The sequence below is a fragment of the Sturnus vulgaris genome, chromosome 6, assembly GCF_052056855.1.
Source record: "Sturnus vulgaris isolate bStuVul1 chromosome 6, bStuVul1.hap1, whole genome shotgun sequence".
NCBI classification, from domain to species: domain Eukaryota; kingdom Metazoa; phylum Chordata; class Aves; order Passeriformes; family Sturnidae; genus Sturnus; species Sturnus vulgaris.
The window spans coordinates 21,343,347-21,370,518 of record NC_142248.1 but is presented as its reverse complement, the minus strand read 5'-3'; the positions used below and the strand labels follow the sequence as shown (position 1 = coordinate 21,370,518).

At 33.8% G+C, this 27,172-nt stretch overlaps 1 protein-coding gene across 1 annotated transcript in view; it reads right to left on the bottom strand.

The window, feature by feature from the left end:
• Nucleotides 1–697: 697 nt before the first annotated feature.
• SCFD1 (sec1 family domain containing 1) overlaps nucleotides 698–27,172 on the bottom strand; it is a 46,021-nt gene continuing 19,546 nt past the window's right edge. Inside the window, exons 15-25 of the mRNA XM_014891418.2 lie at nucleotides 20,756–20,852; nucleotides 17,334–17,404; nucleotides 16,371–16,450; nucleotides 15,757–15,819; nucleotides 14,637–14,712; nucleotides 12,863–12,916; nucleotides 8,292–8,344; nucleotides 5,776–5,809; nucleotides 4,468–4,533; nucleotides 1,863–1,931; nucleotides 698–908 (exon numbers count right to left, since the gene is read on the bottom strand). Coding sequence (XP_014746904.1) covers nucleotides 885–908; nucleotides 1,863–1,931; nucleotides 4,468–4,533; nucleotides 5,776–5,809; nucleotides 8,292–8,344; nucleotides 12,863–12,916; nucleotides 14,637–14,712; nucleotides 15,757–15,819; nucleotides 16,371–16,450; nucleotides 17,334–17,404; nucleotides 20,756–20,852 — 687 coding nt within the window. The 3' untranslated portion in view covers nucleotides 698–884. The remainder of the gene's footprint in view (nucleotides 909–1,862; nucleotides 1,932–4,467; nucleotides 4,534–5,775; nucleotides 5,810–8,291; nucleotides 8,345–12,862; nucleotides 12,917–14,636; nucleotides 14,713–15,756; nucleotides 15,820–16,370; nucleotides 16,451–17,333; nucleotides 17,405–20,755; nucleotides 20,853–27,172) is intronic.

Sequence of the window (27,172 nt, the reverse complement as noted above, 5' to 3'; positions counted from 1 at the left end):
CCATCTATAAAAAAGAATCTGTTATGTTCTCTGTGTTCCTGTACACATTCTCCAGAATTATCATTACTGGATTCTTTAAACTACTAAACTGCCCCTACCTAATGGAATTGTTGAAAACTGTATTTTAAATATGTGCTTATACAAGTTAAGAGCTGTTTTGTGAGTATGACTTGGGATCTTCCCAAACATAACAGTCAAAGTAGTTACAATAAAAAGTGCAGAGGAAATAATTAAAGATTTCAGTTTTACAATTTCAAACTGACTGTGTTGGCAAGTAATTTTCTCTTAACCTTATGAGAAAAGATAAATTACTTTACCAGAAACTTGTACTGAAGGTATCTTCCAGTACATCTTTCGATCATAATGCAAAGACTGCACAAATCAAATTACTTTGGTAAAATAAAATGGTAAGAACTAGAAGTAGTTCTCTTACACTAAGGCTCTTTGTCTGTGGTCCTGAAAGGCAGTTCTGCTCTTTTGAATTTTATTAAATAAAGATATTCTGGCTTTCAAGAAGAACATAACTCCTAAAGACAGACTTGACCTTTTCTTAGAGCTATTGCCCTGCTTGCTGTATCAGAAACTTACATAAAAGAACTTGAAAATGCCATACTTTTCAGCCAGTTCTGTCATATACCATAGCTAGTACTACAATTAAAATGCAATTATAGTGAAACTGACCTCCACCAAAAACACAGCAGGTTTTAAGTTTTATTTCTGAAATGCTGATATACACTGTATTAATTACAGATTTTTTTAAAGTATCATATTAATGAAGTGGGTTTATGTTTTAATATAAGGACAAAATGAAAGATATAAAGTTATCTGAATGTTGTAACAATTCTCTGTTGTCACGTTCCCATCCAGGTAATGGTGTTTCAGTCTCATTTCTGGCCAAGTTGGGACAGCTAAACATGAAGAGAAAAGTCATTAGATTGCTAATCTTATTCTGTCAGTCAAATTAATATCCAGTTCATATAGCAAATATTTCTGTCTTATATGCTTTGTTTGCCTCTGAGAACCAAATATCTTTGGTGATAGAACATTTAATGCATAACCTCAGAGGAGAAGACCTGAGCTTCAAATTTTCAGACTTGAATGTATCTCATGAAGTAAAGGTACAGTGTACATAGTCAGGACAAAAAAATATTAATTGGGCTGAATGAGGAGTTAAAAGCTAGCAAGTACCATTTATCTCCTTGAAGTGCAACAACAATTAATTTAGTTCTTTAAAATGTATAAATACATTTTACAGTTGTTTTGAATAACAACTTACTCCCATCTTAGTAGCACATAAAACCATGGCTGGTGACAGTTACTGAAGGGTTGCTATTTGCTGACCACCATGAATAATTTTTATTTTGTATTTGTATTAGAATGAGGTATAGAGAAGTAATGATGTTTTAACAGCACTAAAGGACAGAGTTTAGTATAGATATGGACATCAAGCTCCCACTAGGCCAGCACTTTCATATCTATATGTCTGTAGATATTTATAAACCAGGACAAAGTTTCAAACATTGTGTAACCTGAAAAAGTTACAAGAAAACCCTGGAAAGAGATGCTGTTTGTGAAAGTTCCAAGAACTGACTCAATTTTTTTCAGTAGGATTAATGTAAAGACAATTATTATGAACTTGTTTACCTGCATTATCTGTGTGAACTCACATTGATAACAGCTAATTAGAAAGAATAACTTCAAAACCCCACTTCAAGCAAATAAAAATAGGCAACATGTATTAATCTTTCACAGATTAATTTGAGGGTTTTTTTTGGTAAAAATCCATGGAGATTGAGAGTTCTATAAATCAACTTACAGATAAAGAAGCAATAAATATAATAGAGGTTATCAAAGTTATCTACCTGTTTTATAAACTGTGTAGCATTAAAAAGTTCACTGCAGCCATACAGGACATGTTTTCCTTGTTTACCCTAAAAAAGAAAAGTCCATAGGAAATCAATTGTTTAACAGAGTAGTAGAAGATTAACAAGCAGTACTTTTAAAAGCATCTTCAAAGGGAAATTAAGGATATACTAAATACTTTTGCACACACCAGTATGCTAGCCTCTTCTTGGAGGCTCCCTATGGCTTGCAATTCTGATGACACATTTTCAGCATGTTGAATTGAACTCGGACAATACATTTATTTTAAAGCACAATCTACCTTACTGATAGTATAAATATTTGCTTTTAGACATTGTGAGATAGTCCATTCTAGCACAGAACTACACATAATTAGATTTGAAGGTTTATCTTAATTCTTCTACAAAAAAGTCCCAGAATGTCAAAGCTGAATGAACACTGCTTCCTGTTTTAGAAAGTTTCAAAACACTTTCTCTGTGCTTTCAGAAGCAAACTGGCAAAATGGATAGTGCTTAGAAAAATAAAGCTGTGAATAAAATCTCTGTGGTATCTGCTTGCAAGAACAGAGCTGTTGATTTTTCTCATTTTTATTCTGGAGGAAGACTGATTGAATTTGAGAGTAATTAATAAGCTATATCTGTGGAAACAATAGATGCTGGAAGTCTATCACATGGAAAAGCAAACTTTGTTGGATAAGGCTGTAAGTGTCACCTGGGAGAGGCACACAGGTTTCCAGGTGAAAGTTTTCATTAACCAACCTTGTTTTTTCAAGAGCCAAGGGCTAAGTGGAATAAAGGTGAGGGAGTCTTCCACCTTGGGAGGTCATCTCCCACTGCTCAAGCACACAGTCTGAGTGGATCAGCTGTGACAACTATGATGAAAAACCTCTGCTCACAGGTTCCACAAGAAGAAAGAGTAGGTTCAACTTCTGACTCTCCATAAGATCTAACATTACCATTTCCATAGTTTTCAGTTCATTCTGTTTGAAAAATGACCTCCTGTTTGCTCTCTTATTCCTCTGAAACTTCAGCTTCCTGCCACTTTGTACGAAGTGCTGAGTGTTTAACTTGTCATCACACAAGTGCCCTGTACATACACAGCAAACCTCAGCTCTGTCAGCATGCAGCTACAATCAGGGAGGTGAGCTAACCACTAGGGAATTCAGAAGTTCTTTTTTAAGTAGGAAGAAACTCATCCTCTTGGGCATCTTTTGGATAGATAAAGTAGCTAAAGTGGCTTTGGGTAGACTAAGGAGCAAGCTAAATGTTTGACAACACTCTCTGCCACAGGCAGATGCCTCACTGAATTAGTAATTGAGGATAGTGATGAGTGCTAAGCCAAATCGAAATGATTTCTTTAATTTACATTCCTCTTCCTATCCTTTTTTCTATCCAGACCAGCTCTGTTCCAAAATGTCTGCCTGTTAGAGGTAGAAACTCAGCACATGTTCTGACTTTGCATTCTTCAAAAGTTACCTGGACATAAAACTCTCATGTGCTTTGTAGAATAACTGTCTTTCAATGATTAATGTTCTGTATTTACTCTTTTGTGTGAAAAGCCTCAATCCAGTCTACCAGAAGACAGGACAACTGTACCGTGAACAAGGTTAAGATCAGGAAGAAAGAATGGTGTGCTGCTGCTGTTAAATAATTTATTACCTTCTTCAGAATTTTACTAAGGTTACTTGGGCATTTTTTTTAATTCCTGGAAAATTCTTTAATATTACTCCTGCCTCCCAGGAACTGTAATGATTTAGTTATTTTTCTCCATCCACTGATTTTTGGTATGCATGTGTTCTGCTCATCTGACCAGTTGGAACCAGAGAAAGTAAATCTGTTACACCAGAATTACATAGTTGGTTACGTATTTTCTTACTTGTGCCTATGACACCTTGTATGATTTATACAAAGAATTAAATGATGCAGTTTAACAAGAATGAGCTTCTATTAACTCAGTAGTGAAAACTTCTAACTGTGGGTAAGTAATAAATGCTTAGATATTGGTGCCAATCTGATATTTGCCTTAACAGATGACATAGTATTTGCATTAAGTTGGTTTCTGAAACAACCTACTTTATGCTCAAGTAAGATCTGTAGATAACAGCATTTTATTGTATGACAATCTGAGTTTGAACTGATATTATAAAGTTGCATACAAAAAAGCACTGGGGTGTAAGATTGATGAAAACTAGAGAATTCTGAGCAGTTCCTTACTTTCAAGGTTATGACATGCTGCAGCTGCTTTATTTAACACCAGCACATGGAAACTAACAGGACTCTAAAACAGGTTAATTCAATTTGCTACATCTGCTGACAGTTTTCAACCACATTGGTGTTTATGAACACAAAATAAAAGAGAATGCAGTTTATTTACTCAACTCCAAAGAGCAACATGAGCAAAATACCAGAAACAGTAAGTCTTTGTTGGTCTGAATTAGTAATCCTCAATTTCTACTGTTTTCTTACATTTTTTTTTCCCAGGCTCTGTATAGAATACGGATGTTAAGGCTGATTTCATAGACTTTGTCTTCTAAATACTAAGCAATATGCTCTATCTGGTCTCTATCAGTAAGTTAAGGACTACAACCAACAGAAGTACACATACCTTTATGTAGTCAATAAGATTTTGATATTCAATATAGTTGCCGCCTCCAACTACAAACACTATGGCCTAAAAGGCAACAGAGATACTATTAGAGCATGCATTCAAGTTCTTAAAATTTCAGTAGTGATATACCAGATAATTAGCCCTACAACAGAAATCATCAAGATCACACTGCAGTCTTATAAAGCTGGATACAGAACCACTGCATCCTATCTGAAAGAAGATATTTGAAGTTTTGGGAGGATGCAGAATAGCAAGCTGACAGCTTTTAACATCACTCTCTTCTATTAAGACATACTCGATACATATATAGTTTCAACATGTTCCTTTTTTTGTCCAGAGATGTTTCGAGTGACCCAGGAAGAGTTACACTATCTCCATGGATGTTTAAGAATTCATTTGGGCCATTAATGAAATATTTCTATCATAAAGAAGTCCACTTTTTCATAATTTTTTCCCTTCCCACCTACTACTGGTAGTAATTTATAATATTACAGGTAAAGGCCATCAGTATTTTCTGGGCTGTGTTTAAAAGAGAAAAATTCATGACTAGAAAAAGGAGACTTAATAGTTGTATTATTGTTGTTAACACTCATTATGCAAAATTGATGATACAATATGAATTTTATATAGACTTTATCTTACTACTGACATTTTTGGTACAACCATCTATAGTCATATATATATATCTAGGATACCATATGGTATTTCTTTTGTTCCTGAGGATAATTAGGACATTTCATGAAAAATCTGAAACATTTGTATATTGCCAAGGCAAATATTTTGCTTATGAAACTTGGCAGTAAGATCAGATAAGACTTTTTCTATTTGTAAATATTTACGTAGAAAAATACTGAAGTTACAGGCATTTGTATGAAATGGTAACATTCATGATTTTGCTTTTTTTCCTTTAACTGCAGAGATTCCTTAAATAGTCATTTACATCAATGTTGTTGTTTAAGGCTGGACAAAGGATTAAATCTAAAGAGCATTTGGAAAACCTGGTCTAAAAATGGAGGGTTTAAATTGCTCACTCAATTACGATATTAGTAAATCCCTGTAATTACCTTTAGGAAAATTCTCTACATTTTTTTCTCCAGTATTAGTTAATACTTACACAGTCCTTTGAAGATGAAAAGCTTCAGAATAAGAGCTAATTATAATTAATACCAGATATAATTAGTCTAAAAGCTTTTTTGCAAATAAGACCTCTCATTTTCTTAATCATGATCATAAAAAATGACTGTACTTCAGGATTTGTTTATTTTTAACACTTGAACATTGAAAAAAAATTTCTATGGGACTTACCTCCTGGAATGGATTTTTATTTCTTGGAACTGAGCTATAAAAATACAACATAGATTTCATTACACATTAATAGAAATACACAAAATAAGCATCATGTACCCATAATATTTACGGACTACTATATAATATTAGACAAAAATATAAAATAGAACAATAACTGCCTTTCCATTTGTTATGGAAAATCATTCACATGAGTAAATAAGAACATTACTTCATCATTTCTAATGTTGCTGTTTGAATAATAGGCTTTATGACAACAATTCTTCTGTAGTTTAAAAGCTCTAAATATAGTGCTGTTACCTAGGAGTAAATACAATGAGTAAAAAATGTCATCAGCACAAGCACAATTCATGGCACTTAGAAATCTTGCCTCCTGGAATCTTAGCTAAGTAAGCCAGTCAGTTTGCAGTGCCTGCATACACATTGATGCTTCCAAATCTCAAAAACTACTATAGGCAGTAGGTATGTAGGATTAGAATGATGAAGGGAGGAAGAGGGAAATTACAAGTTTGGGTGGTACAGACTCTTTTTCATTTGAATGCATAGGGAGGTAGCAGATAGAGGGGGAGAAACCTCTTTTCCTGCACCACCTTGCACCTTCGTGGGAAGAGGAAAGCGAAGAAGCAGCTGTGAAGGGTCAGTCTGCTCTTCTGCCCTTTGCTCACACACTACCACTGCCCTCCTGCCCTGTACCCCCAGGTAGTCAAATACATCTGATGTTCTAACAGCTTAAAACCACTGCACATTCCCCTTCAAATTACCTTTCTCCATATTTCAAGATGTTTTCTCTGAATGACCAAGAAAACTGACTCAACACAGATTCCAGTGTATCAGAAACACAGGCTGTAAAATGGAATAGCTCTCTCTAATGTGCTGCTTTGTCTGTCAGGAATACTACAGACTTCCTGTAAGTAGAACCATTACCCCAATTCTCTCATCTTTTGAGTATGATACGACAAATCCACAGACATTTGGCATCATGCTTTAAGAGGACAAAGCCTGTTTATACTTGAGGTAGGCTTTACACAGGATAGAAAGATACTGTTCTGCCAAGACTAAATTACAGCAATGCAGTTACTACTCTATTTAAAACATAGTAAGTAGAAATGCCAGTATTTCTTAAAATGGGAATAGATTAGAAAATAAAATCAGTCACTTTTTGATTAGCTCTATTAATGATACTATTTTATATCACTATTTTCTCATGACAGCTAACACATGTTTTCATTGTCTACAAAAATATTTGAAGGGAGAATTAGAGAAATTACTTATGAGTTTTGCTATCATGCCCAAATATGATTTAAGGAATATGACTTGAGTTTATGTACAAATCTCAAACAAGAATTTAAAAGCTATTCCCTATCACGACTGTTATAGCTATGCAGAATGCCACATTTATGAACTGCTGTAAATTAATATTTATAGATTGTTTAAAGCAATGTAAGAACTATAAAAAGTGAGCAAAAAATTGAGAAAACCTTTTGGCTTGAGTAAAATAAATCTTTGCACTTTTGTGCAAAATCCACCAGAAATGCTATAAAAGCATCACAAACTGTTGACAGCTTAAATCAAAATGAAACATAAACTACTAGTATTTTTCTCCTTTGAAAATTTAAAAATTTGCTCATCTTTGAAATTACATAATTTGTAATACTTTTCAATAAAACATACATATCATCTGAAATTTATGTTCTTGTACTTTTCATGCTTCAAGAACAAAGTAGAGACAGAATTTCAGGCAAATAACTAAAATCAAGCGTGGATCTACTTTATCCACACTGATCCTGTAAAAAAGTGGTGCAACCAAATGAGATGATTCTTTTCCCACAGGTTTGATGACAGTTATTTTTAGAAGGAATATCAAAATTAAGTATCTTCTCTGTTGCTAGGATATTAAATTAGGTGAGACAATTATTAGTTCAAGATACAAAGCAAAAATAAAGATTTATAAACTTCTGATGTAATTCCTTTTCCTCTCTTTCACTGGCAAAATAAACTATATCCAAGCCTTCCTTCATATGCACATGAACATAAAATATGTACCTATCTAAACAAAAGTGAATACGGTCATATTTTAAAAATTTCTTTTCAAACTTATTAACAAATTACTAAAGAAGGGTTGTATTCAGATCAAAACTTTAACTGTTTAAAAAGTGACAAAGAAATTTTTGAGCACTATCCAATGACTAACTTAACAGTGAAAAATTACGAAGTTTCTAAGAAACCAAGAGGTACAACTATGAAGAACTCTAACATTTATTATTGTTAATCCTAATGCACAGTCCTGTCACTAAACTAATGCACACGCTAGCACTTACTTTTTTTAGATTTTATTTTTTGCAGTGTTACAAAAATTTATCTGATTGATCCAAGTTCCCGTTGGTGAATTCTTTCAAGACCAATTGTCTTGACTTAGAATTAATGATTAAAATAATTACTTGTAGTCAGCAGGTAAAATAAAATAGATTTCTTAAGTTAGTCTTTTCATGGAGTAAAAGGAAAGAAGCAAAACTTACCTGTCACTGCCTCGTAGCATCTTGGGGTCAAAATACCGGTAGTCATCTGTCTCCTATTAAAAAGTATGTTTTTAGCTCAAAAGATTGGAATTTCGGCTAATGAACTTTTGCTTGTATATATTACATTAAACATTGTTCAAACCAGTATTATTTCTCATCACATCATTCAACATTAATTGTGGTGTCCACTAGTAGTTAAAAAGTTTGTATGTAACTGAACCAGTACAGAATAAACAACAGTGAGAAGCTATGAAGGGTGCTATTGAGCCTTTAATTTCTGGTTCACCTAAAATTGACTATCACACACTTTCCAAAAAATACATTGGTTGCATACAGAAAGACAGTATGCAGAAGAAAAATTGTTATCAGCTTTAGAGTAACACTGATGGTTAGTTATAAACACTAAAATTTTCCAGGTTACGAATATCTGCTATTGATTTAATATTATAAAACAAAACACTTCTGTGGCAATGAGTGCTGAGGATAAGACAGATCAAAATCTGCTACTGTTATGTAACTTACCCTTCTCATTTCATGATTTATGACTACTATTAAACCAAAATTAAGCACTTGAAGAAGAAATGAGTTCCACAAAAAATGTGAAAAGTTTGACTGTCTAAACTACAGAAAAAAAATTTCTTCACACAGAACACTGAGGCACTTCCAATATTTTTACTGGCAACAAGCAGGATTTTTGCCAATTATTATGGATGAAAAACAAAACTTCTTAGTAATTCCTTCTGACAACTTCTTGGCTTTCTCCTTTTTCTAAACTACATTTTCATCCAGGTATTGTGAAATTTGGTTTGTTGATAAACTGCATGCAGAACTACAGTTGATTTTATCTGCGTGCTTACATGTAAAGACCTCTGAACTCTGATAATTCTGTAGAGCAGAAATAATACTTCTTGAGTAGTAGACAAATTATCTGGGGAATTTATTAGAGTTCACATAGCATAACTACCTCTAATATTAAAAAGTATTTAATATACATGTGGTGGTTACACACACACAAAATAAATCTATTTGGTATTACAAACTTTAATATAATTATGTAAAATAACTCTCTTATCCTGCAGTTTGGATTTCAAAAAGAAAATAATTTAGATCTAATTTCCCATTGAATCTCTGTAAAATGCGTTTATATGCTGGGAATTTCAACTACTGGCGTCTGCCAGCATCCATGATTTTGCAGCTTCATACCTAAAGGTGGTATAGTGACTCTGGGGAAATGAGAGAGCTGGGAATGGACAGATATAGATAGACTAAAACTGAGAGGTATTTCAGAAACCTTTACCTGGGATAAAGAGATGCACTTTCTCTGCTTATTAGAGTGAATTGCAGATTAATGACAGAACTAAAAATCAGAGTTAATAAACATATTACAAACATTTACTCCTGAATGTATTACTGCTGTGTTTTTTTCACTGTGAGCTTGTATAAGTAGACACACAGAAAGTGGTAAAGCAATAGAAATGTGATAACCTAGGGATTTTCTGTCGTTGCTGTTTAAATATGCTACTCCTGCTAAAATCAGTGCTGAGGGTGCAGGGAAAAGAAAACTTAGCAGGTTTTATTTTCTTTAAGAAATAGCAAGTCTGCCAATAAAAACAACTGTATAGCACTTTCCTTACACACAACTGAATTGGTGACTTCCCTAAGCAATTCCAGAAGAAAATAAATACTTCTGAATGCATAAACCTAGGTTTCAATATTTCAAATTAAAATGGAAAAAGACCCATGGAAATGTCATTGACTTTCAGTCTGTATTTGTTTTTCTGCAGAATCTAACAGGACTAATTTGGATTAAGGAAACCTTCTACTTCCAGAATTGTTCTTTATAATGCATGAAACGTATATCCTAAAGCTGAAAGGTACCATATATGCTGAAAGGGAAAGTACTAACCAAAACATAGTTTCACTAATATATATGACAAATAAGATCTATCTACTTCTTATGTCAATACAAATGTACACACTGTATTGACAGAGGCTAAACCACTTTGTAAAGGTTGACTTTTCAAATATTTTCCTCACTCAGTAATCAAACCATTTGCTAGAAGATTCTTATAAGAATCTCCATAACTCTATAGTAAATGATGGTAAATTTCATAGCTATGCATTAAAATTTGTTTATACTTTGGTTTGTTTATGAAGATTAAAGGTTTTAATCAACCTCTATTTAAAGACACCAAAACAAAGCAGCTATGTTTTAGTTTTATGAACAGAATATTCCTTTATTAAAATATAACCTTAAAAGCAATTGCCTAAAATCATGCTTTTAACAATAAATATTACTATTTAAAATACCCACAAGGAACTGATTACTTTTAAGGTCATCAAGGAACGTTTCTGAATATGTTTTTCAAGAAAACATGTAAGTGTAGTTAAACAATCTAGAAAAATTAAAAATGTTACAAGATAGTATTATGGCCCATAAGATCTGTTCTAGCTGTTCCTGCTTCTGAAAAAATTGGAAAACATGAGTAGCATGGGCGTAGACTGATTTGTCCTTGCCAGGGAGACAAAAGAAAAAGCAGAGACAAGCAACACACAAAGTGATTTACAGACAGTCCCACAGAGTTTTGCACAGGATATCATTCTAAATAGGTTTAAGCTTTCACTGACAATAATATGTGAATATTATGGTGCAAGTTGTATTTCCTTTATTGTTGCAGTTAATATCTAGAAAATAAATAATTTACATTCATTGTAATAATTGCTTGACTTCTCAATATTCTGCTCTAATTTTACATTACACCTTTTATGTACATTTCATACACTGATTACTGTGGTTAATAAGATTTCTTGAACTATAAAGGAGACTTTTTTCTGTGTTGTAAAACAATAAAATCTTGAACTTTTTTCCTCTCCCTTTGTGTCTTCCCTGCAGTGCAGTAGTTTTCTATTCTGGGGGATAGAAAAGGATCCCACACATAAGATGAACAGAAGCCACAATGGTGTATTTCCACGCATTGACCTTTTCCAGATACAATTTCACTTCTGTTGACAGCACAGCAAGTCTAAACACATTCCACAATGATTCTCTGGCTTGCTCCCTTTAGCTGAAACTCACTCCCAAACTTGCTGTCAGTTTTCCTGCAGGTTAGGAGAATCAGTCTTTAGGGACAGCCTGGTCTCCTATGACTTGAAAAGTGGGACTCCCTGTCTTGTGCCATAAGTATCACTCTCTGCCATGGCAGTGGAACAGGAAGCTGCTGACTGACATTTGCCCAGTTGCCGCTTTTTTAAGTGAGAAGATCAATGTTTTCTCCAAATTATCAAAGTGCTGGTAGCTGTTTTCTACTAAGTAAAATGTGAAAAAATCAAGTCACAAAAATCTTCATATGACTTGTAAATTTTTCTAAATCAACTCCTAAACTTGTAGCCTGAGGAAGCTAATATTTATTAAAAAAAAATAGTTTAATTTTTCACCTTGTACACTATCTGTAGTTTTAATTTCAGCTTTCTTTGGTAAGTGCTCTAGGTGACCTCTGCTGGTTGACTAAATAAAGTTAGCCCTGTACATCTTTTCCAAGTCTTTCAAGCAGGAACAATAGTCCATTAACACTGGAAACAGTGTAAATTCCTTTGATTGTTAAGAGAAAGCAAATTATCTGCTAAGAATCATGACATATATCATCTCTGAAGGACAGTTTAAGAAAATAAAGGATTACTTGCATGTTGATAATTTTAATATTTTACCATTATTTTTCTCTCTGTATGTACAGTTAATACATGAAGATGAAAGTGGACCAAGAAGAATGTTTTAAAATTACTAACCAGTGTGAGATATTACAATTGTATCTCTCTGACTGACGCTGATGCCATCAAAATAGGAAGATTGATATGATCTGGTAAACATATTAAAGCTTTCTAAATGACTTCTAAGAGGTCAAATTTCAGGACAAATATGTGCACAGGTTGGTCGTATAAAAGGAACAAAATACATGGAAAGAAGATGATGTCATGCATAAACCATCAGGCCAATTTTCAGTTGTAAGTTCTAGCAAATGCCCTTTGTAGCTAACGTAAGCATTTAAAAAATTGTAACACATAAATTTAAAATTGTCTGAGTAAATTTTCACAGAAACAAGGCAAGAAGAGGAATTTTCTGACAAAAGCCAACTCTGCTTGCAAACAGAATGACTGAATCAGTAGTAAAATCCTCTACATAGCAAAGTTTAAAGATGTGGGAAAAGTATTTTTCCCTAATACAATTCTCTGTAAATATTTCACTTCTGAAATTGTTCTCTTTAAATAAACAACAACCAAACACTTTGATGGAAAGAAAATTAAGTCCACAGCTTAATGCAGAATTTAAGAAGCTCTGAATAGGAAAAAACTAAAAAATATTAGTGCCAATGAGACACAAAAAATCTACATTGTTTAGACTATTTTAATGAAAGAGGTCCTATTACATAGTTATGAAAATGGTGCTATTCTTGAAATACAGCATGATTAGATTCAACTGCACTACCACGAAAAAAATTAGCCATAGTGTATTATATATCACAGCCTCACAGTTTCATTTGCTCCACCTTTCTCTGTGTGAAGGCAATTGTACTCACAGGGTTTGACTTCATCTCCATAAGGTTGTCCAAAATACGTGTGACTGGCAGATTCTGTAAAACATAATGTGAAATTGGTGGAATGCTGAAAAATAGTTCTTGCTAAGAACTATTCCCAGGCACATTATTAGTCAGGGGAGTATTTGAAATAGTATTTTAAACAGTTTTCCTCTTATGCTTTGTAAAGGTTAAGCTTATTTATTATCACTTTTCTGTAAAAAAATGCAAACATCTGAAGTGCATATAGCTAGGGGATAAAGGTAAAACATAGAGTGCAAAAAAACTGTGAAGATAGAACCGAGCTGTACTTAGGTATTACCAACATATGCAGATGTGATCAAATACAAATTCTTATTAAAAAATACATTGCAGTTAAGGAAAGAATTTTAAAGCTGATGCTGATAATTAAGTGTGTGATTCTAAAAAAGAACTAATGTTGTCCAAAGAAATGGGTTAAAAAAGAAACCCTGGCAACAAATGTTTGGATGATCTGCAAAAGAATAAACTGAGGTGAAAGTCAAGATTACTGTTCCTTATTTAACACAGGAAATGTCAGCTGGGACAAAAGATCTGAAAATTGAAGAGTTAAACTACTTCTGTTGTAATAAACTGAGGGTGAGTTTACATAGCAACAGGATTGGAAATGAGACTTGTTGACAGAGTGTACCAAAAGAGGACATTCCAAAGGATGATCTACATATTACACTGGAAAACCCATGTGCATCCTTGAATTACTGAAGGAAAAATAGAAAGTTAGCTTTAATAGAAATACCACAGATCTACATTAGGCTTACAAATATGAGGAAGAAAGGCTTCTCATCTGGCTACCCTAAAATACCTGGAGAAGAAATTAAAGCAAAAAAGGTGTATGCTGAAAAATTGCAAATTGGCTTTTTGCTCACTTAGAATGCAAAACAATGCAAGCCATTTTGTACAGAATAATATTAACTCCTTAAAGCCACACATTTAAAGAAATGACAAAATGTTTAGTACAAGCAGAACAGGAAGTTTCCTGGAGAACAGAATTATTTTCTATTATTACAAGTAACAGTTTATCTGAAGACTTCTTTATAAAATACAACACACAGGTAAGCTGCATATTTAAAGTTTCCTCAATCATATTTCACGATATACCACTGAGTTGTAACTCTGCAATGCAGCTTATTGTTCTAGTCAGTGAAATTTCTGCAGAATTAACTTCATTAACTACCCTACGAAACTGAGACCCCAATTTTAAATTTTTATGTGATAGCTGATACCTTTCATGTATAAATTATGTGTGTAACAGGCTGAGTAAACAAACAGTGACAATAAGATAAGTAGGTCAAAAAGACAAACCTTTAGTTAAGATTTCATTTTATTTAGTTCTGATATGTTGTATTTCTAATTTAAATTCTGACTCTACAACTAAATTATAATATGATGAATAATATTTTTTTTCAGAAATCTTGATATGAAAATACTACAGAATTAAGATTTTAAATTGTAAGGTCTAGTCTACTTTGTGTATTCCACAGCTGTTCTTTTTATAATGCTGAAATCAGTCTTTATTGCTACAAAGAGGACTTTAAAGAAGAGGTGAATTATTTGTTACTTATCTGATATCTGGAAGTTACAAAGTGATAGATCAATCCATAAGCAGAGATTTATGCTTACTTTATCAGTGTACAATGAATTTTATTAATATTACAAAGGTAAAAGGTAAACTGAAACTTGTTTTTCCAAATGTTCACAATACTCATGACAGACTTTTAAATTGTTTATTTAAACTTACTTGTTGCTTCAGTACCAAGTTCTTCACTCCTTCCATTACAAACTGTGATCCCGTATTCATAACACGTGAAAACAGACTGAAAAAACAAAATAAAGACAATGTGTAAGATCTTTCTGTTTTAAATTTATATTCCTAAGCTTTATATCTTTTTATCTTATCTATATCTTTAAGCTGACATCCAATTCCCAATAAAGTCAATAGGACCTAAGTACCAAGTAATTCAGTTTGTCCTAAAATATATTCTTCATATCACATGGCAAGCAAGTGTATGGGAATACACTTGTAGTCTACCAGATAAATCCTCACCTATCAACGGGATTCTAGTCTTTAATCCACTGAACAGTTTATTTTACAACTTCAGTAATGTAGGGATTTGAGTGCTCCTTTCAAGTGGGTATCTTAATCACCAGGGTTAACAGAGTTGTTGAGCATTTCCAACAAACCAAAGAGCAATTTTTCCAAGTGAAACAGCACTGGAATTCTCTCTAACCATACTGTGCCACAGATTCCTACAACAGTGACAGGGCATTCCTGAAAGTAAAGTTGGTAATGAGGACTGAAATCCTCTGAAGAATGGAAAGACCCAAGTCCTATATCCTGTATGGGATATATGTAACCTTAGCACAGTAATTTTTTTTCTCGTGTCTTGAAATAAATAACTACACATTTCAACAAGCAACAGACATCCAGTCCTGGACATTCTAATGAAATAGCAGTGTGTTCTTGCACCCCTGAGTCTCCAAATCTAGGAGAGAAATTATTTTGAATATACAGGGCAGTTTTTATCTTCTGCCATTGACCATTTAATTTACTCAAACTGATCGCTGCCATAGATCCAGTTCCTGGTGCTAAATTTTTCTCTGTGAGGGTGCATTAATGTGTAGGTGCAGAGAGCACAGTATTAAGATAGTTTGTGAATTTAGTCATAGATCCTTTTATTTTCCTCTCTGTGTATATTACGCATTGTTAAGGGGAAATGAGTACTTTTAATTGTCTATACCTTAAAAACTTTACAAATAGGGTGATATTTTGTTCTAGGCCCTGTATAACCACACTTTCAGCAATACCAAAACAAGATAAAGGAACCCAAAGGCTTACAAAAAATTAATCAAAAGCATACCCCAAAGGTTTAGGTGTAGTGTTTCCATAGCTGGTTGGAGCTGAAGCCATCTTAGTGAAAGCTCTGTGAAAGCAGGGATAGAAATCAATTATTTGTTTCAGGCACATACTTCTGTAGAAGGTTCCATTCTAGTCATCTGAAAGTGAAAAAGCTTCTGCATTTCAAACTCTTTTAGGAAGTAACTATTTATTATATGCATCCCTCTTGCCTACAAATACAATAGGAATTAGATTTTATAGTTAAAAGACAAAGATTTCATTCAGATACCATGTAAAACTACAAGAACTGATATGCAATATGACCCTTTGGTATGAACTAAAAAATCTTTGGAGTCTGAACTAGCACAACTTTTCATTTAATTCAATAAGTTGTTTCTGTCCTGGATCATTAAGGACACTACTACATGTAATGTTATATAGTGTTCTGGGACTACTGGATCTTAGTTTTAAAATAAGATTTGCATGTATTACCATAACAATGACAGTAAAAACTTACATAAATTGAATGTTTAAGGATAATTTACAATTTAAGAGAAGTAACACAAAGAAGTAATACAATACTGGGTTCTGTATCACCCAGTTAGCCTCATAAAGGAGAAAAAAGAAATTACTTACTTCCACTGTTTTATGTAGCTCAAAGGAGCGAGATTACACCCTGCATCCATCAATGCTTTTTTATACTGCTCCAAATCAATCTGAAACCATGAAGCAGAAGATTACGAAAGGTTGAAGCCACTCTTAACTCCATGTACAAAGACAAGGCATCCTTATTTAAATACTAAATAAGCACTGCAAAGTTGTAGTGTTGACCCAAGTTAAAAAGTAATTATGAGTCTTAATCCCATTTCCTACCAAGTACAGAAATGCAACTTGAAATTTTCCATGAGCAGATCCTATTAAACTGAATAGTGCTTGTGGAATTAAATCCTGTGCACTTTCAGATGTGGAACAGTCTTTATACTAGCATCAACAGAATGCTGGTTTCTGTAGAATGTCAAAACAGTAAATAATAAACAAAGAGGAACTAATATACATTAATATGAATACTTTCTATTTGCCTAATCAAATATTTTTTCATCAGATAATGTTTCTGTGGTGTAAGAATTTTCTGTGAAATTAATAATCCTAAATTAAAAAGAAATATGAAGAAATTGTTTCCTGAATTATTCAGATATTGGCAGATGCATTTCATTTTCATTCACCTGCTAGTCAACTGACTCAATCATTCTTGAATATATGAAGATGGAGTGAAATGAGTCATATTTTCATTTTGCTTTATCTACTTCTTTAGCAATGGAGAAGAATAATAGAAAGCATGCTAAGATGTGTCTTGCAGTAATTCTGGCCTAAATATAATATTCCTTCTTACTAGTAATTAATATCCTTTGAAATGGTGGCTAAAGCTTTGTGAGCAGATTTCCTGGCAATAAGACAAAATTTATTTAAAGTTTTAGAATTTCCTGGGCATTTCATACTTCCCTTTGCAAAAAAAGAGAAATATCTACTTAGTGCTGAAATGACACAGAAAAATCCTTTATGGTAGAATCTGGTGTTGGAAGCTGTAAAGAACATAGGTACCTCTGAAGGTGCCTGAGCTGAGCTTATGTAATAGATGAGAAATAATCGCATTTTGTCTTCAGGAGTTCCCGCTGCAGTAAGAAAATAAAAAAAAATAAATTAAAAACTACAGTTGTATAACTGCTCTTCAGCAGCCATACATATGTACATGCAGATCTTTAGTTATGACAAAGTTACTGATAAACATGGCCTTCTTCAAAGTGTAAAATGGCAGAAAGACAATACAGAGTTGGGTTAGATGTGCTCATTCTTTCTGAAAGTTTTACACTTCACCCTTTTATTTGTAGTAAATATTCTCCATATAACATACTAAATAAATTATGTAGGGAAATTGTGACTTATTTTATGTAGAAATTGCAAATGTTATGTGGAAGCAGGTCCATGAAAAAGCAGACTAAAGAAAAATCACAGTAGTAAAAGTCATAGCATATTATCTTTTAGTTCTACAATTTGCTTACACAACTCTGTGGTCCACGGTAGTAAAATACCTGAGGACTGCAAAAGCACTTATATGAATCTCTGGTCAGAAAAAAAACCCCTGAACTTCCAACTTGCCCTCAGAAAGGATTTCACCTCCTAAATCCTCTTTTGTTGGAGAAAAACACTTCCCATTCTTGGGAAGCATTATTCATGTGCAGTCAAAATTCATCTCTCCAGATCCAAAGGTTGATGTAGCCACTACTTAGACTATAAACTACTACATAAGATTTTGAACACCATCTTTTTTATTTCTCTAGAAGAGAATCACCGTTAGTAAAGACAATAGTTTCAAATCAAGCTTTCAGAAGAACAACTTCTCAAAACAAACATTTCAAATTAAAATTAATTATAAAAGCCTGATACTTTTAGTACAGTATCTTATAAGACTGTACTTTCTTGTACTTGCGGGTAGGAAAATGACTTTTTTTCCCTGTTTTTCTATTTCTGTTTTGTTTGTTTTGGGTCATTTTCCCCTACTATGGAATGTGGATCATGTCAGCAGGAGACCGTCTGATCTAATCTGCAACTTTTATTTAGAAGTGAGCATATATTTAGTCTGGCAGGAGTTAAGAGTAAGTGCTGTCATAATGAGCATTTATGACTTGGTACAATCTTCTCTGCAAAGCAGGTTTTACTAACCTTTACCAAATACCAGTAAGTCAGAAGAACAAGAACTGAAGAAACTTTGTATTATCTGAACCAAATGCCAGCTTTCAAGGTAGAGATCCACCTGGAATTCACTTGGGCAAAAAAAGCTGTGATAAACAGCTGTAAGACTCAGGTCAATTGCCTGTCAAATATTCACTACTTTTTTCAAGACCATGATCTGTGACAGCACAGAGAGGCAAACTGCTCAACATTCTGAAGAAAACCTAACTTGGCAAACCTAGAACAGACCAATTTTACATTCAATTGAAAAACCAGCAGGCAGCCCTTAGCTCCCATTTTATCACTACTCCAGGATACAGTAATACCCACTAAACTGGGAGGCAGCTAAGAGTCCTGAGTGCTAGATTAGAACAACACAGTAACAAATGGGAGGCTGAAGCCTGAAGCTGTAAATGGTTACATCTAAGTGCTTTCATGAAGAGCTCTGCAGATCCCACCATTCACAAGACAAATATCCCCACACATAATGCCAATAAATAGTTCACCAGTGGAAGCACAGGAAGACTTGATGTATTATGCCTTAAAAATGTTTTCTGCTGGTATTTCTCAGTGAATCACACAATATGAAGCTGGACAGTTTTACAAGACAGCATGCCTGGAAATAATCACTGTGATTTAACTGAAATCTTTATCTTACATAAACTTAAACCGAGGCAATACATATAAAATGCTAACCTAATACTGTGAAAACCTGAATACTTAGCTTATGAAGAAAAACTCTAGCTTGTGAATCTAATCTTTCTCTTGTGTAAAACCCAGTAACCTTGCTAATAGGAACGCTGTTATGATACATAAGGCTTGGAAAACAATTTGCTTTACACTGTAATCTAAAAAGGCATAGAAAATGTGGATTCAGGTAAACAGTAATCGATGCAGTAGGACATATAAACAAGCATAAAAATTTGTTTTATATATAAGTTTATGCAAAACTTAAAGGCTAAACTCAAAGTAGTACATGAAATATTAATTCTGAACACAGAAAATGACTAGTTTGTATCGATGCTTAATAAAAGTACAGATTATAGATATTCTTATGAGCTTCATATAAGAAAAGAATTTATGTACTGAATTACAGATTTATGTCTGACACTAGATTTTCTGAAAATTTATTAGTTTCCAGACTTGACGTATTATGAGATCTTTAAAATTTTAGCTCAGATTTCTACCAACTGTGCACTACTTCTCTTACTGCCTTTTGATTATATAGCAGGGACACTATTAAAAGATTTTTGTAAAAACTCAGCAGGATGTACATATACTCTTTCTATAAATACGAATCATTACAAAAACTCCAAGCAGGCATTAAGCCCAGTATGTAGCTGTAAGACTACACACATAATCATGCAGTAACAAAACATTTTCTTAAAGAGCACACTGGAAAAAGAGTAGGAACCCTGGGTCTCTAAATGCTTGAGGTTTGCCAACATAATTGCCAGTATGCAGACAAGTCAGAGATCATAATTTAAGCTTTACAATTTTGCTCTGCATGTTATTTTCTTCCAGCCAACTGGTACCAGATCATACTGAAATCCGTCAGAGGGTTATGACACACATCAGGCTGTGACAGATTGAAAGAAGAATTGATGCTGGAATAGAACAAAAAGCTGTGAAGTTATTTGGGTCTCAGCCTTTCAGAGAACCAGAGCACTCCTGGTGTGCAATGCTCTGAAATATCTGACACAGAAGCTGGGATGCATTGCTTGTGTTCTCACATGATGAAAATAGACATGCCACAGCTGAATCAACACAGGAAAGCTTCAGGTGAGTCCCAGTGAACTGGCCAATTTACATCTTGTATCCCTTCTCTCCACTCATCCCATTCATCTCTTTCCCATTCATCTCTTTCCTCATGCAAGCAGGAGCTACCTACATTACAGCCCCTTGTTCTAATCAAATTCTATGAAGTTTTCATTGTGTTTGTGAAGTATATATATGTTATAAAACGTGCAGTAAGATTTAAAGAATTAGTACTGGTCAGACCACAGAATGCCATGCTACACTACTAAATACTGGAAAAGCACAAAAAATAAAATATAGTGACCTTCAAAAGTAAGGGGTTAGAAAAGTATTTTAATGGAGCTGCAGAAGTTGTTGATGTTTTGGATATTACTCAACTGAAGTATCAAACTCTCTAGACTGCTACTGAAGATCAATCAAAAGCTGTTTTCTTTACAAATCTTGTACAGGTTGCCCTTCACCAGTCCTGAAATCCAAGCAGGATTTTTTGTGTAGCTTAACAAATTTTATACCAAGTTCAGATTTAAAGTACTCACCATCTGGGTCAGAAATCATGTCCAGAAGAGATTTATCCAGAGTGGATTTGCTCATTATTTTTTCCTCATATTCAAAATACACATCCAGCTTTCGACTCTGTTTAAGAGTAAGTGTTAGGGTTAACATCTTTAAACTGTCAAAGAATATTTATTTCCCCTTTTAAAAGGTATGTAGTTTTAGTTACAAAGACAGCTTTAAAAATCTTATTTTTTAATATATAATCAGTAAAAGTAACTAATGCTTGCATTATAATATGCTTTTTTATTAAGTCTCAGAAAGTTGATGTGTATTTAATTATCACAGTAAAAGTGAAAAAGCAAGTTAAGCAAGGGGTGTCTGATGTGAACAGTGAACTGGAAGAGAAGCTTTGTTTTCATCCATGGTTTTGCCATAGCTGAAAACTACATGCCATCATACACATTGCTATGTCGTGAAAGGAAAAAATAATGGTCAAGTGAGTGTTATGTTCAATTTATTCTGAACCTCCAGGCTCTCAGACCACAAGACAATTATTCAGTACAGATAAATGTGGGAAATTCCTTTGTACATTAAGGTGTCATACCAAAGAAATGCTGGCAGCTGCCAACTTGGGCTGGTACTGAAATACTACCTCAGATCAAAAGCTTGCAATAATTCACTCACACCAAAGATGAAGACGTTTATAATTAGATTATCTTGTTAACACTGGAAAAGAAGTCTCTCATTATACAATGACACATCTAGATGTTGTGAAAATACTTTTTAGGGAGGATGACACAGGGACTACACAAAATTACTGAGGCAAAAGCTTTATGGGAAACATCACATGGCCATGCAAGTAATGACTGCATTGCAGCACATTTGCACAAACAGACAAGCTTTGCACTTATTGATCATGATCTTACAAACTAAAAATAGAAAAATGCAATCCAAAACTTATTTTAAAATGTTCCTTTACAATGCAGATCATTATGTGTGTTTGAACATTAAAATGTAGCATCACAAAAAATGTATCAGCTACTCAGCTTACAAAACCTTAGTATCTGGTAACTAACTAAATCCTGATGTTTGAACACATTCAGTTATGTATTGGCTCAAACAGGAGACTGGCAGAGTGGATCTCCATCTCATTGCTTTGGAAGTGTGTCAGCTCCACATCATCCCTGCTGTGAGACTGAAATGATATTGCTAGAGTGAGCAAGAGTCACCTTGCTTTTCTTGGGTTAAATGATTTGAGAAATTTTGCCTGATAAAACCAAAGCATTTAAAACTGCTATGGCACCTTTTATCCAGTGCAGTAGCTGCTGTAATGACAGTACATAAAAACTTTAGAAGTCTAGTTTTCACATATTTCTGATTCTACCAAAATTATTTTTAAAAAGTTATTTTACCACCTCTAAAAAAATATGTACTTCTCTAGTGTAAGGCTATCAGGATATTTCACCTTCTAAATACTGTAAGTTCCTAAAAAAAAAAAAGAGCTAGAGAGAAGAAAACAAAGTAAAAAAGATATGCATTACAAGAATATCTTTATATTGAAAACATACAGCTTATGATGCAGGTAGCTATACAATACTTCCATTTCTCAGTCACCACTTACTGAACTCCTTGAGAAGTTACTTGCAAAGCAACAACTTAAGTTAAAGCTTTTGTGGATGCTTGTAATTACAGCTTATGAAGTACATTACCATGAAGAGCACTCAGAAATTATCCCCTGCTACTTTTAGGGGCAGAAGAATTCTTCTGTTGATTGTTATAGTGACTAAGACTACGTAGAAGATGCATGAAATGAGCAAACCCAAAACCAGAGCTTCTTTCAAGCTTTATTTACCTTGAGCTTATGTTAGAAGAGTAGTATAAAGTCTGAATAGAACTAAACTACCAGCCTTTTTCCAAGACCTTACATCAGAAGCAATCTGGTATCTGGTAAACCACGTAAGACCTCAATTCTACAATGTCTTGGATATCTTCTGTGTTATAGTTTCCTTAAATCTCTCCACAGACAGATTAATTGCAAAGAAAGTAGTACAATTTAAGTCTTTCCATTATGTTCACTTGCTTTTTGTGTTGTATCTTGTGAGAGACTAAATTTAATGTTTTTAAGTTTAAAATATTTTTCCCAGACAAAAGGCATCCAATAAAAAAGGGATTGTCTTGAAACGTGGAAATTCATTCTTATAAAGTTAAATATATTACTGTTGAATTTGGCAAAGCCTATATTATCTTAGCTGGTGATCTGTTTACGAGAAATTTATTCAGATGGCATGTAAAAATGTGCAACATAAAAAGATTCACTGATTATCTGTATTTGTTTACAGATCAACTTCTAAATAAAATTTCGTAATTCAAACATCAATTACTTTCAATTTTAAGAAAAGATTGACAATTGTTAACTTACTTGGAGCACAGGCTAGGTTAAATTAATCTCAGCCATGTGCAACTTTATATCTGTTTGACTATGGCTGCTGAACAAAACAGATTACCAGCAGCAAAGAAAATGCACTGGTTGCATATATGTGTTATACTTTGAGCTAACCAGAAACATTAATGATACATGTACATTCACTCTCTTCAAAAATTTTGCCCAATTACTTTTGAAGTGTGAACTCAGCACTCTTTGGGGAAAAGACCCCAAACTGAAAATCCCAAAACTTTAGGTTCATATTTTTTTACTATTCACTGTCTATTCTTTTTTTTCCTATCCACAATAGGGACATCAGAGGTAAGCAGCAATGTAAAACTTTTGAGACTCTTTCTGATGTGACAAACTAAAGAGATGGATCAATACGGTAAGTCTACTCAGCTGCTTCTTCACTGGATAACTAATGAAAGTTGCTAGCAAAGATGCCAATTAGGGCAATATTTTTCTTATACTGGTTAGCTAGGGATTAGGTGGACACCTAATCAAATTTCATATGGGTTACTGCATAGCCTTAAACACTACTAGTTACCTTTTGATAGACATCCCAGATATGCCACATCAATGAGACAGTTACTTCTCGAAGAGCCAACTTGTCTAAGAGGTGCTGATAAGAAGCAGATGTCCCATTTAATTTAAATAAGTGTAATTTTGCTCACTCAATGGCAAACTCACAGACATACCAAGAGGAAAACCTGGGGAATAGGAGCTAAACAATCCTGTAGATTCAATAAAAAACACAGCAAAGAATACGTTCTTATGGATGCCAACCTGGCAAGTAATGTGAAAAAAATCAGTAATAATAAAAAAATAATACAATGAAGATGCATTTACATTTACAGTTATTCCTTTTCTGCCTCCTGCTCTTGACTTTCTACTACGACATCTTGTTCCACAACAATCTCATTCAAGAGACCTTTCTGGCTGCCCTTTAAGAACAGTATTCTATATTGTAGTGAAAGTGCCACACTTCAGCTTGCTTTTAAAAAAAAAAAATTGTGAAAGCCTTCAACTTATCATCTTTAGAAATAGGCTGTTCATAAACCAAATCTTATTTTAGGGAAAAGTACTGAAGTGCATGGGAAAGTCTACTTGAGCACTGTACTCTAAAATGAACACAAAATTCCTTCTTTTTAAAGCAACTAAGTGGAAGCAGGGCCCATTAAAATCTCGTAGAGGTCATTTTTGTAAAGACTTGCTGGAAGCTCTTTCATCCTCTTTACACTACAGAAGTTCTTAATTTTAGAGACAGAGATTATGCAGAAGAGAGAAGACATTTTCTAAGAAACTGTCTGAGGTCTTTTTCAAAGATGCTGACAGAAACAACCAGAAATAACGGCCTCCAGAATGAGGGAGACTGGTCAGGTAATTATAGTGTGCTGCTATCAAGGGGAAGAGAAACTCTAGAAGAAGGTTGGAAACGGCAGTCACAGCCAATTCCTTTGCACTGAACTGCACAGAATGATGCTAGGAAGATCAGTGTAACTGAACTCAGAAAAAGCTGTTTTTACTAGAAGGTTACTGAGTTATCAGTTCTGAACTATGGAAAAACAGCCTGGCCCAGTGTGATATACATATTTCACAAACACATACCATTTCACATGGTGTAAGACAAAAATGTAACCTTATTTAAAACAGAATACTTAAAATAGTAGTATTCCTTTGAAAATATGAATTAGAAAATTTGAAAGGCTGTGGTCAATTCCAATTAAGGGGGAACCCAATTAAGAGATCAGTTAAAGTATCAGACCTTCAGATCAAGCAAAAGTAGAGATACATAATAAAATCATATAGGAATTAAAAAAAGCTTTAAACCAAACAAATACAAGTAATTTAAGACAGAAAACAATTCATACAAAAATCTGCCACTTAAATTCACATCTGTAGAATTCTAGCAAGAGGTATCCAATCAACCCCCCAACTGTCATTTTAGAAAAGTATGTCTGTGCATCTTTTTATATTTATGATTTAACATACATCAGTAATTCTATTCATATTAGAATGACATGCAAAGATAAGCATTAATTGAAACTTTAAAGCAGCTAGATAGGCAACTCTAGCTCTAACCCTGTTATCTCTTGGGTCCAGACCTTCAGTCACCAGCTTCAGCAGAGGAAAAACCAACAAATGCAAAACAAGGATGCATTTGTTCTAAGCACTGACAATAAATACTTGATGATTCACTTCATGAAAAAGTGATGCATACTTTCCATTATTTCACTAAAAACTTAAGCCAAAAAACTGCCAGGACCTGTAAGTATGTGATTAATTTCTGGTTTCCTCTTGCTGTGTCTTAGAAAATGATCCAAGAGAATGTGGAAAGCAGCTGTAAACTGAACATTAAAATATGACAAGAAAAATTAAATTCACTTAGTATATCTAAAGCAGGTCTCATTGCATTTTTGCATAGTTCCTTATTGATGTAGTGAAGAAAAATGCTCAAATAATTAATATAGTAAACCCCCAAAATAGATAATGCAAATAGTCTATTTTATGAATGCACTTTCTGATTATTTTAGAAGTGAAAATATAGTAACCTGAAGAAGAGCATGGTGCCTCACTAGGTCCTCATGGCCTCAGCACTTACTTGCACAAAAAAAAATCTGTCTTATCCTAATCTGGTTTCATTATTTAACTGTATATAAATCTATTAACCACAGAGTCAAGGTGTCACCAAAATTTCTTTTAAAAGAAGTACTGGATGAGACACTGCCTTTTTTGAGAGTATTTCTGAGGAATTCTGTAGGTAGCATAATATCCTGCATACTAAAATTCCACAGCTCAAGACTGAAAGATACTCTTTCTAACACTGAAGGGTAAAAAGAGAGGAGACAATGGTCAGGAAAAAGCACTTGGAATACACTTCACATTGATTCAGTTAAAAGGTTTTACCATAGGCAAATTTCAACAGAAAAAACGTGTCCATCTGCATTAGTTTAAGACAGTTTCCTAAATACCTGGAGATGAGCTGATGCTTTCTAAATCAAAAGAAAAGATGATGGAGATGTACACATCAATCTATTGGAGAAACTGCATGGCCACTTGTCTCACAGTTTTCTTTGACATTTATACAATAAGAAAGTTAAGAGCCTTTTGCAGTACTAGAATTAAGAATCATGGAGGAATGGACCACCACTCCAAAGGCACTCCCTAACAGCAGGCTCCCTATCAGAGCAACAAGCCAGGGGCTGGTTGAATGCCCAGATAAGGCAATTCCTTCCACCTCTAGGTAATCAAGTGTGTTGCTATCATCTAATGCATCTTACTCCAGCAAATTGCCAATAGGATACTGGAAAGCCAAACTGATGCTACTGCCATTCTACATCTTGCTCTGAAACTTGTTTTCCGACCAACAAACATATACAGAATACTACTGGTCTAGGCCTGCCATTATCCTCCCAGAATCTTTCTTAGAAAAGTGAATTTACAGACAAGGCATCAAAATATCAATATTGTTGACTTCAATTTTTTCAGCAGTATTAAAGTACTGCTTTTAAATTGTCAGATATGAAAACTGACACATCTAATAATGTAAAAGCCCATATACTAGCACCTACAGTAATGAGTTAAGCACAGAGAGACTTATTACCTCTTCTCCAACTTTATGAATATGTAAAATTAATTTATTAATTTAATTGCAGAATTAATCCTTTGTTCATATAGAGTGCTCAAAAAAAAAATCAGTAGCAATAATAACTGAGGACAGATCTTACATTCTTTACAAATGTTAAAGTTAGCTTCAAAACACATTGACTTCCATGAATTTTAAGTAGCTTGGGATAAAACTCTAATTATTGATTTTCAGTGAGACTTAGTGCTTGAAGCGCTTTCCAAAACTGAAAAGAATTTCAGTGTTTCTGAAAGCCTCAACTCCAATTTCTATTTTCATACTGTGAAAACAAATTCACTTTCCAAGTTATCCTAGCAGTAACCAGGGCCTTCACTTGACACCAATCCCTCTGCAAGGTCTCACAAAACCATCAGACTTAAAACAGAAAATACAAACTCCCTTGTGAAG